This window comes from Ornithodoros turicata, chromosome 9 (assembly GCF_037126465.1).
Source record: "Ornithodoros turicata isolate Travis chromosome 9, ASM3712646v1, whole genome shotgun sequence".
In the NCBI taxonomy this organism is placed as follows: domain Eukaryota; kingdom Metazoa; phylum Arthropoda; class Arachnida; order Ixodida; family Argasidae; genus Ornithodoros; species Ornithodoros turicata.
Genome location: NC_088209.1, coordinates 23,126,557 through 23,138,457, shown reverse-complemented (window position 1 = coordinate 23,138,457; position 11,901 = coordinate 23,126,557). Strand labels below are relative to the sequence as shown.

The 11,901-nt window shown below is 45.0% G+C and overlaps 1 protein-coding gene across 1 annotated transcript; it reads right to left on the bottom strand.

Annotated features, from left to right (window-relative positions):
* Nucleotides 1–420: 420 nt before the first annotated feature.
* LOC135368387 (nose resistant to fluoxetine protein 6-like) lies at nucleotides 421–11,338 on the bottom strand. The gene is made up of 13 exons (XM_064601603.1): nucleotides 11,271–11,338; nucleotides 11,105–11,195; nucleotides 10,037–10,122; nucleotides 9,783–9,950; nucleotides 7,505–7,598; nucleotides 6,608–6,697; nucleotides 6,002–6,167; nucleotides 5,861–5,940; nucleotides 5,223–5,345; nucleotides 3,998–4,118; nucleotides 2,260–2,446; nucleotides 1,660–1,802; nucleotides 421–1,585 (listed from the first exon to the last, which is right to left on the bottom strand). Exons 3-13 carry the CDS (start codon nucleotides 10,098–10,100, stop codon nucleotides 1,451–1,453), a joined length of 1,371 nt encoding a protein of 456 aa, XP_064457673.1. The 5' UTR covers nucleotides 10,101–10,122; nucleotides 11,105–11,195; nucleotides 11,271–11,338; the 3' UTR covers nucleotides 421–1,450.
* Nucleotides 11,339–11,901: the final 563 nt, after the last annotated feature.

The following is an 11,901-nucleotide window of genomic DNA, read 5'->3' as shown; positions in this document are numbered from 1 at the left end:
GTATTTTTGTCGCGGCTGGTCGCGGCGAAGCGCAAAAAGACGCTCTTTCACTCCCTTATCCATCAATGAATTACGTCCTTACACCAATGAATTACACCAATGAATTACACCAATGAATTACGTCCTTTTGCGCTTCGCCGCGACCAGCCGCGACAAAAATACGTGAACCGAAACCAATTAATTACTACAACAAATGACCCGCTTCTGTGGCAGATTTTTCTCTGAAAGGTGTCCACTAAAGGTCCCAAAAGGGGTAGTACCCATTTTAATACCGACAGCGCCCTGCTTTAGAAGTTACGCTTTTTTACGAAACTCATTTGCATTTTTATTTAAATAATGAGCGCCTCCCGCTCATTCACGCGGTGCGCATCTTGTAGGCGGTATTGGACAGATACTTGTAAAAAAGAAAGTTATTCGATTGGTGCACCGGTTCGCGAATTATTTAGGCCGGGGATTTAACTGAAACACCCTGTATATCACTGTAACAAATACATCAGTGGAAGACCCCTTGACGAAAGCTAGCATAACAATGAGGGGGGGGAGGATATGTTTATTAATAAAAAGAAAAGAAATGGTTAGCCAGGCAAAGAGCCGGCTTGCTATTTAAAAAAAGGAAAAAGAAAAAAAAAGGAAAAAAATGAAGGAAAGAAAGAAGAAAAGAGACAATATAGCGACGGTTACATGCAGCTCATGAGTCCTGAGGCTCGGAGAAAACTGAGGAGAGGGGCAGTGACAGCCCACTGGTTGGGGTGCAGGACGGGGCCAAGGAGAGCGGCCAAGGATAAGTCGTTATAGCCAATCTGGGACAGACGGCAACGGAGGGTGTTCCTATGGGGAAGGGGCTGCTGAAGGGGATGGCTGCTGACAATACAGGAGTTGGTGTGGGATGTCAGCTTCCACGCCATAGTCAGTGCAGTTTGGAAAATTTAACCGTCCCATTTACGATGGGTTCGCACAATACCCATGATATAGTTCGGATTGAACCTAGCCAGCGTGAGATTATGAAGCGTAACATCTTTTAGATCTATCTATGCGTAAATTAAATATACCCGCAATAAATACTCAGAAACTATCTATGTAGACGTATACCATTGTCGGAAATTTTATGTTCGCAGTGAAGTTTGGGCGCGACATTCTTGAGCTTCATCTTTTTTTCTTTTTTCTTGCAGCTGAATCAGTTCCAAAGACTAGAGGTACGTCTCGATTAACCAGTGTTAGTTAGGTGGCTATACGCTGTTAAATTTCATTCGACAATGTGATTTTCGATCGAAACAAATTGGCGTGTAGCGCCGATTCCACTGTAAGCGCCGAAGTCGCTCGCTTATTTGGCGTATCCCGCACGCTAGCGTCGCAGGGGACTATCCCAGATACAAAAGTCCTAGCCTAACACTCCCAAAATATATGAATGTCACACAATCCATGATAGTGGCTGCACGGCAAGGTCCCATCACTACGTCCGACAAAGAAGGAAGCCGAGAAGGCGTCCCAGAAGGCACCTGACCTGCACCAGTGTCTTCTCAAACAAGACCGCGAGAAGCAGGGCCAGGATTGTGGAAAGTGCGAAAGTTCCGAATCCCATTTCCACCTGAAATGAAAGTGAGATTACGTTACTTGTTGACAGTATACGTTTGTAACTGCGTCCTTCGTTTTTCAACTTACAATGCCCATAATGTCGTTCCGCAGCGGTATCCTGATAGTCCAAGCCCGAAGATAAATAACCAGCACGTGACACAAATAAATCACGTAGGACAGACGGCTGAACGGAACCAGTATTGGCCAGGACAATACTTTGGAAATGAACCCTACAGAAAACAATAATACCTTTTTAGACAATATCAGAGTCAGTCTCCGATCAACTGTCATTCGGCATCGCATCTGAACTCCTAAACATGAACTTCACCACATAGCACGAGCCTAGCCAAACATCAGCCCGAGTGACATCGTCCTCTCCCCTGATTTGTTGAAAACGGGAGGCATACGCCTTTTTGTGACACTTATGCAGAAATGTTAATTGTCACAGAAAGGCACACGCCCCGGCGCTTTCCACAAATCAAGAGTGATAGACGTATCACTCTGTACAATGGCTGGCCTTCAGCGTGCTACGTGGTAAAGGGTAATCGCTGAAACATGACTAGGAAGTAAGAAATGTTGCTTTTCATTCAGCATATTCACGCAACTCTTCGTCGTGGCTTACAGTTTTCGGTGGCTTTATTGGCAAATAATGTCAGTGCACGAAGACATGGAAGCCATGCTCTATACCTTTTGGATTCCAGATACAGTCTAGCGTGATCCAAGCAATGGCCAAAGCCCAGAGAAAGCGATGCGTTGCCGCGTACAGGACGTAAACGCCAGTTACCATGGATCGAGGTTCGGACCAGTGGGCAGGCGTAAAGAGTACCAAGGGCATGACCGTGAGGGACACGAGCCAACAGATGCATCGGGATGTCTGGAAACATTTCTCAGTATTGGCATTCATACGGCTGGAGCAATAGATGTAGTAGAGCATGCAAAAGATGTGTAATAATGATAATAATAATTATTATTATTGCGTATAATAGATGTATTACACTATTACTATGTATTTCTCAGGCAAAGTACACGCTTAAAACAAACCTTCACCACATAGCACGCTGAAGACCAACCATTGTACGGAGTGGTACCCCTATCCCTCTTGATTTGGGGAAAGGGCAGGGAGTACGCCTTTTTGTGACAATTAACATTTCTGCATACGTGTTACAAAAAGGCGCGCGCCTCCGGTTTTCAACAAATCAAGGAGAGAATCGGTGTCATTCGAGATGATGGTTGGCTAGCTGCGTGCTCTGCGGTGAAGTTCTGCACAGTTCCCTTAGAAGTCGGCCCAGGACGCACATTCCCCCAGGGCGTCAGTCGTGACGTTGCCCATCTCTGTGAGGCCGACACCGGCGAGCCCTTCCACCGACACCACCATCATTTTTAAGAGTATAGGCTCGGAAGGAAGGACTGCACTCATTTTTGTGACATTTAATGCAGGAACGTTAATTGTGGTAGGAACATTTAATACGGCGTGGAACGGTCACAGAAAGGCGTACGCCCCTCGCTTTCCACAGAAACAAGAGAGGTAACGGCATCATTCTGTGTAATGAATGGGCTACATGGGGGTCACAAAAAGGCGTACGCACACGTTTTCAACAAACCAGGCGAGAAAACGATGTTTTTCGGCATGATGGTTGGGTTGGACCGTCGTATGCGGTGAAGTTTCGTTGAGTCTAATATGCAAGCTCACACAAATTACGACATGCGTTTCACAAAAATTTACTGCTATATTTAGATGAAGTCCGGCGCCTTGAATAAAATTGCTTCAGAATGCCAAAGAAACGAAGACACAATTGATTTATGCTAATTAGCTGAACACACGAACTCCCCTACACTGTTGCCTTTGGTGCCAAGTTTTGTGGCGATGTTTTCATCTATTCCGTTTCAAAGTGTATAGAATCGTCTAGTTTCGCTTTTTTTTCTTTTCTGAATAACGCGTCCTGGAGTAGCCAGTCCCGAGTGGTTTGGGACTAATATCTCCATTTTTTTTCTGTTACAGATCAAAACCAATCAAAGCTGACATGTCAAATTAAATTTTTATTCGACGTCCCTAACCAGTCGCTGTACACTGAGCATATCGCTGATGCCATGGAGATAAACGTGTACAGTCATGCACCATTAAAACAAATTCGCCCCATGCACACACGCTGACTTCTTGGTGTTCGAACTTCCCCTTGGAGGCCTTTAAATGTTTCATGGGTTTTAAGAAGCAACGGTAATTTCCACGAATGCTTCACACATACTTTTTCTCCTCAAGCAGGCGGACTATGGTCTGACTGACCTTTCCTTTCATATCGCAATAAACACATCCCCCTTTTATGGCACTTTCATTCGTGCCTCGTATTAATCCACCTTCATTCGAAACCATAGTTCACATGTGTGAACCGAAGGGCTTAGGTTCACGCAACTTTGAACTTTCGCTCACCTTTGACATCCGCACGGATGGCTTCGAGTACGCAACATGACCGGCCCAGACTCCCACAATGTATGGCGCAGCGTGGGTTGACGGTTTGATGTATACGTTGTTAATGATTTCTCTCGTAAAGCTGAAAGATTTCATTGTTGGGCGTAAATTGGCTGGTACAATAGCTTCAACTTCGGATTACGCAACGCATCAAATATCGTATTGCGTCTCCAACGTTATACTCTAGGCTGTCGTCACAAAACGACGTCTGTGCCCTTATTACTGAGAAATTGCGTTTTTCAGGTGTAGCTTGATCGGAGGAACCTGATTATTCGAGCGGTTAGTGCATTGGATGCTCACGGCACTATGACAAGGCATGGGTGCTCATAAGAGAAAGCCAACCCAAGCGGAAGTAAAGAGCGCGTGTGGTTTCTTTCTTTCTTTCTTTTTCTTTTCCTCTTTTTTTTTTTTTTAAGCGATAACTTTATAGGGCCCTCCAACGTCGATAGATGCGTAGATCCATCCGTAACAGATGTGAAGAGAGAGAGAGATGAAGGAGGAAGAAGGTCACAGAGGCAACTAAAACGGCTGCGGGCCTCCGGACTATCGGAAGCTAGTCCTATAACGAAGATCGGGATCGGAAGATGGTTTCAGAAAGAAGATCAGGATCGGAAGATGGTCTCATAAAGAACTTCATGATCGGGAAATGGTCCCAGAAAGAAGATCAGCGTCGGAAGATGGTCTTATAAAGAACATCAGCATCGGGAGATGGTCTAATAAAGAATATCAGGGCCAAGAGATGGTCTTATAAAGAAGTTGAGGATCGGAAAATGGTCTCAGAAAGACGATCAGGATCGGAAGATGGTCTTATAAAGAACTTCAGGATCAGGAAATGGTCTTATAAAGAAGACCAGGATCGGACGATGGTCTCAGAAAGAAGGTCAGGGTCGGAAAAAATTGTCTCTGAAAGAAGATCATGATCGGAAGACGGTCTTATAAAGGAGATCAGCGTCGGAAGACTGTCTCAATACACACCAACCAATACCAACAACAACAACAATACATGAAGAGGTGATGATGACATGGGATGTTTCCCCGTGGTAGCCACAGGACACTACCCCACTTCACATCAACCCCCCCCCCCCAACCAACCAACCAATACCAATATACACTTCTTGATGTGTAAATATCGAAACTAAAGGCAAGTCCGCTTTGGTTCAGCGTATCAGATATCAAGGCAACTTACTCCAAGTCTGTGCTGTAAAATAGAGCCGTTGGGTGGTACTGCTTAACGTATGTCAAAGTGCCTACAGAGACTACAGATGCAGCAGCGCCCACTGCGAGTATTCCGATGCCCGTTCTGCTCCACCTGCGTTCACCATTGTACGTTTACACGAAGAATGAACAAGAACGGATAGTGAAAAGGCCAAAGAATTCCGTAGAGGGATACTAAAGTGCAAACATTTCTCCTCACGGAATGAAAGATTCCGTTATCTTGACACCAACACAAAAGGAACGGGAGTCATCCATTAGATCGTTCACGATGTACGAGCGAAAGCAATCGCAATTTACGCATTCCCTCTTACTACCCTTCTGAACAAGCCCGACAATGTCTAGCGAGCTCTCATTGGTCGCCTCAAACTATTTGTCCAAACATCGCGAGAGATCGTTTTCAGGAGACCAATCCGACGCCTCTCCTCCTTGTCTCGCTTCTTGAGAAGGAGAGCGAGAGGGAAAGTGCGGTTTCTTTCGCTCATAAATCGCGGGCGACGCAACGGATCAATCCAGTTCCTTTTATATTACTGTCAAGGTAACCGCATCTTTCATTTCGCGGTGAGAAATTTTCACACTTTGGTGCCGCTTTAAGAAAGGTCAGTTCCTCACCTCTGCGACAGGTACGTGACCAGCAATAATACGGCGTAAAGTTGAAATTCAGCACTGATGTACCAGAGATGCTGGAGGCACTGCAAGGTACTTTTTCCTGTTCGTATAGGCTTCTAAGAAATTGCGCCCTGTCTCTCTTACCTGGTGCTCCGCGCTGAAGAAGTTCTGAACTCCGATCAGTGTTGCCCACCACAGCGCCCTGCAGTTATTCAGCTCCTTTCCCATCATTTCTGACCACAATGGACCATCACCGAGTTCGTGGACCAAGAACAGCAACGCCACAGTGACCATTGCCATTGGAAACAAGCTTAAACGAAGATTTTCAACTATAGGGTATACACAGTATGTATAGTATACTATATTGATTGATCGGTAAAAGAGACTATAGTATATACTATATACTACTTTTTCTTTTCCAATCAGACACACAAACTACGTTGCATGCATAAACACGTGCATAAACACGTTATACTGACGGCTAATAGCATGGTGCATATCCCTAACGTGTCTCCAATGTCGGTCACATCTTTCTACTTCCTGGGATTTATAGTGCAAAGGAGCACATTTAATGGGAAAACAAAGCCATTGACGGTGCAGCACGTTAAAGTTTGCTTCTCTTAACGTATCTACGTAGTGCAGTGGAAGCCCGCTTCACAGGGGAAGCACAAAACATTGTGTACATGTCATTTCACGAGCACACTTCAATATGTGTATATATATACGTCCATAAACGTAAATTCAACGTACCGCCAGTAACGGGTGAATACTTTGTTGAAGAAATTTATAGGCAGGCCTTTGTCGACAGTCTTCCCCATTGAATGAGCCATCAGGAAACCACTAGATTGAAGAGAAAATTTATCTACTTTAACGTATATGTATCTTCTCTTGTTTACGTATCGTCTCTATAAAAATGGAACGCGTTTCATTTTATTGGAATTTTTGAAGCAGCGATACTGCTTGAAGGCGAGAAGTGTACACCCTTTTGTGACACTCGGAACATATGATAGTGATTGCGAGTGAATAGAGCGACAAAAAGTATCTGTCTGTGACGGCAACTAGCACAAACGCAAAAAAGGTACACACGTCCCGACTTCCGCAAGTCAAGAGACGTAACAATATTATTCTGTCACTCTGAACGACGACGGGTGGGGGAAGGGGTGAGTATATTTATTGGAAGAAAAAGAGAGAGAAGGAAAGGTGAGCCAAACGGAATGTCGGCTTGCTATTCCACAAAGAAGTAATAAACAAAATAAGCGATAAAAAACATGAGAGGCAAGAGAGGGATACGAGAGAGGAAAACAAAAGAGAAAACACAGATGAGACAATGAAAAAATGGGTAGGAAGCAAGCCAGCTGGTGAAGATGATGCATAATGTAAAACCCCGAGACTAGGGAAATCGAAAGGACAGACACAACACGAATTCTCAACTTTTGAGACTTCGTGTTCTCTAGTCTCGGGGTTTTACATTATACGGATGAGACAGTCGGCATTGAGGCTATTGTGTGATGTAGTCTTTTTTTTTTTTTAAGGTATATGCTGACATCGCGAATGCACCTTGTAGAACATTTCCTTGTTTATTATATCAAATCAAACCCAATCAAATCAAATTGATGATACCAATACGATGTCAAATATGGAACTCACCTGAGGAAGAAAAAGGTGTCAACGCTGATCCACGCATTGAGGATGAACTGGAAAGTGTAGGTACTTGCCATCTTTAACCGTACTTTTGACGAATCTTGAAAAAAAGTTTAGATACGTATTTACAATCATATCCGCTATCCCATATAGCATTCCTCCTAAACATCATCATCACCATATACACATGCTGGACGCGTCTGCCAAGATATTGTAACTTAGATACCAGGCATAACTAGTGTTTTTATTGTTTGAATGTGTTCTGTTTCGAAAACTACGTGTATATCAGTGTTTCGAATAGGTTATTAAGTATATTCTAAATAAATACTGTGCAATACACTTCAGCCCTGCAATACACTTCGCGAATCGAACGAACGTGCGTGACCTTATTTTCTCTCTCACTCTCTCTCTCTCTCTCTCTCTCTTAGGTATATGGCCATCGACTTTAAGTGATACGTGCTTTCGACATCAGGACCAGATGTGCAGTTTTCTTGCAGTAATTGGTATGGAACGTACCACTTCTCTTCTTGCACTTTTCTATTTTTCTTGTGAAGTGAAGAACGTACAAATTACCGTCTTATTCGAAGTTTACCCTGTCCCGGTCTAACGCATGTGTTTCGGACAGAACTTCACCACATAGCACGGCCAACCTTTGCAGAGAATGATACCGTTATCACCCCTGAGTTGCGGGTCGTACGCCTCTTTGTGACAAAAAACACAACTGCATAAGTCCCACAAAAGGTCGTACGCGTCTCGTTTTTAACCAATCAGGGAACAGAAAGATGTTATTCGAGACGGTGGTTGGCTAAGTGCGTGCTATGTGGTGAAGCTCGTCTCGTCACCACCACCACCACCACCTCTGTTTTAAGAGCACTCTTAAAGCATAACTTCACCGCATAGCACGCTCCTAGCTAACCATCATCCCGAATGACATCGTTCTCTCCCTTGACCTGTTGAAAACAGGTGGCGTACGCCTTTTCGTGATACTGATGCAGTTGTGTTAATTGTCCCAAAAGGGCGTACTCCTCCCTTTTTCAACAAATCAGCAGTGATAACGGTATCATTTTGTGCGATGGTTGGCCTTGAGCCTGCTGTGTGGTGAAGCTCTCTTGTATCGTGATGACGTCCAGGGATATTTCCAGGATTTTCATATCGGGGGGGGGGGGGGTGCTAGTGTATCGAAGGGGGGTGCAAGATTTTTTGGGGGTTGTAGGAGGGTGCGCGTCCGACGTGTAATTGTCAGTGAAAACGCAGAATACGATCCGAGAAAGAAAGTCTGGAAAGTCGCTTTGCTGATGCAATCAGGCGTGATGCGATAGCATCGCTTCTGATTCGCTGAACTACTGAGAAATTGCGCAGGTAATATAGTGTGTAGATATTGCCGAAATGTAGCAACAGAATCGCATTGAGTTGCGTTGCAATCGCAGAGGGGATACCGAGTTATCTTTACGTTTCATGCCAAGAAATTACAGGCGCGCATGATTTGAATTTTCCTCTTGCCTTCTACTCGACGTTCTGAGAGATCAGTGAGAGGCTGTTCTCTTAGTCTTCCCGCCAACAGGGCCATCCCGCTGCGCCATGTGCCGACGATCCGCGCCTTGCTGCGCCGCGCATAGGCCGCTCTAGTGCTGTACCCGTGGCCCGGTTGATAGCTGCTCACCACTACTAACCAGTTTTCGCTCACTTTGCACAGAAACTCCTGCGGAGGGGGGCACAAGCATGCTGTCGCACTGATAAGCACTGAGCACTGAGCGCGAATTATTCTCTGAATTCTTCTCTTTCTGCATTGTAGTTCACGGCGCATACTACATATTACGCTCATCATTGCGCACTTTGAGATAATAGAACGTCATTTCGATCTATTTGCCGACATTGTAATCCCTATTCGTAGTACATCTGTTGGGCAACTGTGTCTGTCATCTTGATCAGCATATATCAATACAATGCACGCGAAGAGACTTCATTGTAACCACTTGCCCAGCATCTGTTATCATATCTGTTATCGCAACGGACCTTTATAACATTCGCGTCGTATCCTTGTGTCTCTTCAGCGAAACGCCCTCGGCACGCGTTGGTAGCACAGAGGACCAAAACAGGTCTTGGAGAGGGGCCGACGAGTTCGCGCGGTGCCCCCGCTGGTTCCCACTCCGATCGACCCCTCCAGCGCCATCTATTGAACACGGAGGTGACCTTGTCCGGCGCACCCAAGGTCGCCGGCGCCGCAGGCGCATGCGCATAAGCATTTGTGAAAAATGTCCATTGTTGCAGAGAAACATCTACTTACGAATTGTGCTTGGCAGAGGATAAACGGCGCAGTGAAATAAAATGATCCACAACATGCTGAAGACGCGCATGCCGTGGAACATGCCGAAACTGCATTCGTCCGGCGACGACAGAATTTCGGGCAGAGTTTTGAGCAGCGATAAGTCCCGCATCTTATTTAGGACGATACCTACAGAAAAGTAAAGAGTGAAAATGTGAATGATCCATAACGCCATGTTGTACGGTACGCTGAAAATTATGCTAGATACAGCTTACACTGTTTTGCTCCGTCATAATGCCTGAGCGCAATATCGATCGCAGTAGAAAGTATCGCAAGCATTGCAAAGGCACCCAGTACACAGCTGAAATGTGGTACACGTTAGGAAGGAAAAGTATATTATCTCAATGAAAGCTTATGCAAACCTCAAAAATCCACACGATGCTTCATAGGAAAATGAAAACTGGAGAATTTTGTGCGAAATAGCGTATTCCAACCGCCTGTATATTTTGCATGGTGGCCGATTAATTAATTAGGCACAATTAATGAGCTAACTTTTTAATTGCTCGTCTTAGGGCCGAGATGCGAATTAGAGAGTTGTATACAGCGTGTCGAGAAATACCGATGGCAAATGTTTCCCGCAGCGTACGCCTTGGGGGGAGATTTTTTTTTCTGGCCCCACGAAACGCGACGGTGTACCACGTGACGTGACGTGACGTGTACCACGTTATACGGGGTGAGCGCACCAACGCGCGCAGCTCGGTTTTCAGAGCTGTCAAGCGTACAGATAAAGAGCTGCCTTCGCTATCTGCTAGGAAACATTTGCGAGGACTATTTCTCGACACGCTCTACAACTTTCTAATTCACGTCTCGGCCCTAACAACACGAACAAGTGAAAAGTCGGCAAATTAATTGCGCCTATTTAATTACCCAGCCACCACGAAAAAATACAGGCGGTTGCAACACGCTGCATACTTTGCACAATATTCTGCAGTTTTGATTCGCCTATGACGCGCACCGTGCTTTTTTTTTTTTTTTTTAGATCCTGGTGCACGTTAACCCTGCTCTCTTAAAAATGAACTTCACCGCATAGCACGCTCCTAGCCAACCATCACCTCGGATGATATCGTTATCTTCCCTGACTTGTTGAAAACGGCAGGCGTACGCCTTTTTTGTGACACTTGCGCTGTTCATAATTGTCACAAAAAAGGCGTACGTCTCCCGTTTACAACAAATCAGGGCAGATAACGATATCATTCGAAATGATGGTTGGCTAGGAACGTGCTATGCGGTGAAGTTCATTTCTAAGCGTGTGTATACAGAATGGAAAGAACCATAGTTCTCACGTAATTGTAAGCGAAGTCGCAGTAACAGGAACTTGTCCGTCCTTCGTTTGGCACGTGTTTACCGTTGCGTTGACGTACAGTTTTCTGGAAACTAGGCAGAAACTCTGATCGCTGGCGGCGATCGTATTTAACAGCCGCGTCTTTAATGAGACTAGCATGAGCGTACCAGCATTTGCGATTGCTTCGACGTCGTTCCCCTTGCACTGTGAGGGAACGCAGACTCCTACTTTTCCGGTGAAGTAATACTGCACCCAGGCTGCTCTGGCGAGGCTTCGCATTACCTGAAAGAAATCACGTGTCCCCACCTGCACGTCGACATCATTTTTTTCACATTTGCGCGACAATCTCAGTAATGAGAGCCCAGCTCCGTTCAATCAGAGTATGTGAAGCTTTAGGCGCACTTAATCAACTAGTGCTTTACTGTTTGTCTTCCAGTCAGCGCAGATACGTTTTGCGAATGGCTGGAAAATTAGTACATCGACGAATGTGTTGATGCAGATTCATGTTCATTCCAGTTCATGTTCATCCAGTTCCAGTTCATCAGTGTGTCAAGTCGAATATTTTGTTTCTGTGAAATCAGCGTTAAAACACAGGATCGGAGGAACAATGGCTGATGGTTTGGTTTTAAGAAAAAACAAAATGGAGATTGGCTGAAGTTACACTAAACTCTATTGAAACCATGCAATGTGTAAATGGACACTAAAGTGCAAACATTTCTCCTCGAAGGCCGAAAGATTTCGTTACCATGACACCAACATAAAAGGTACGGTATTCATCGGTTGCGTCGTTTGTGATTT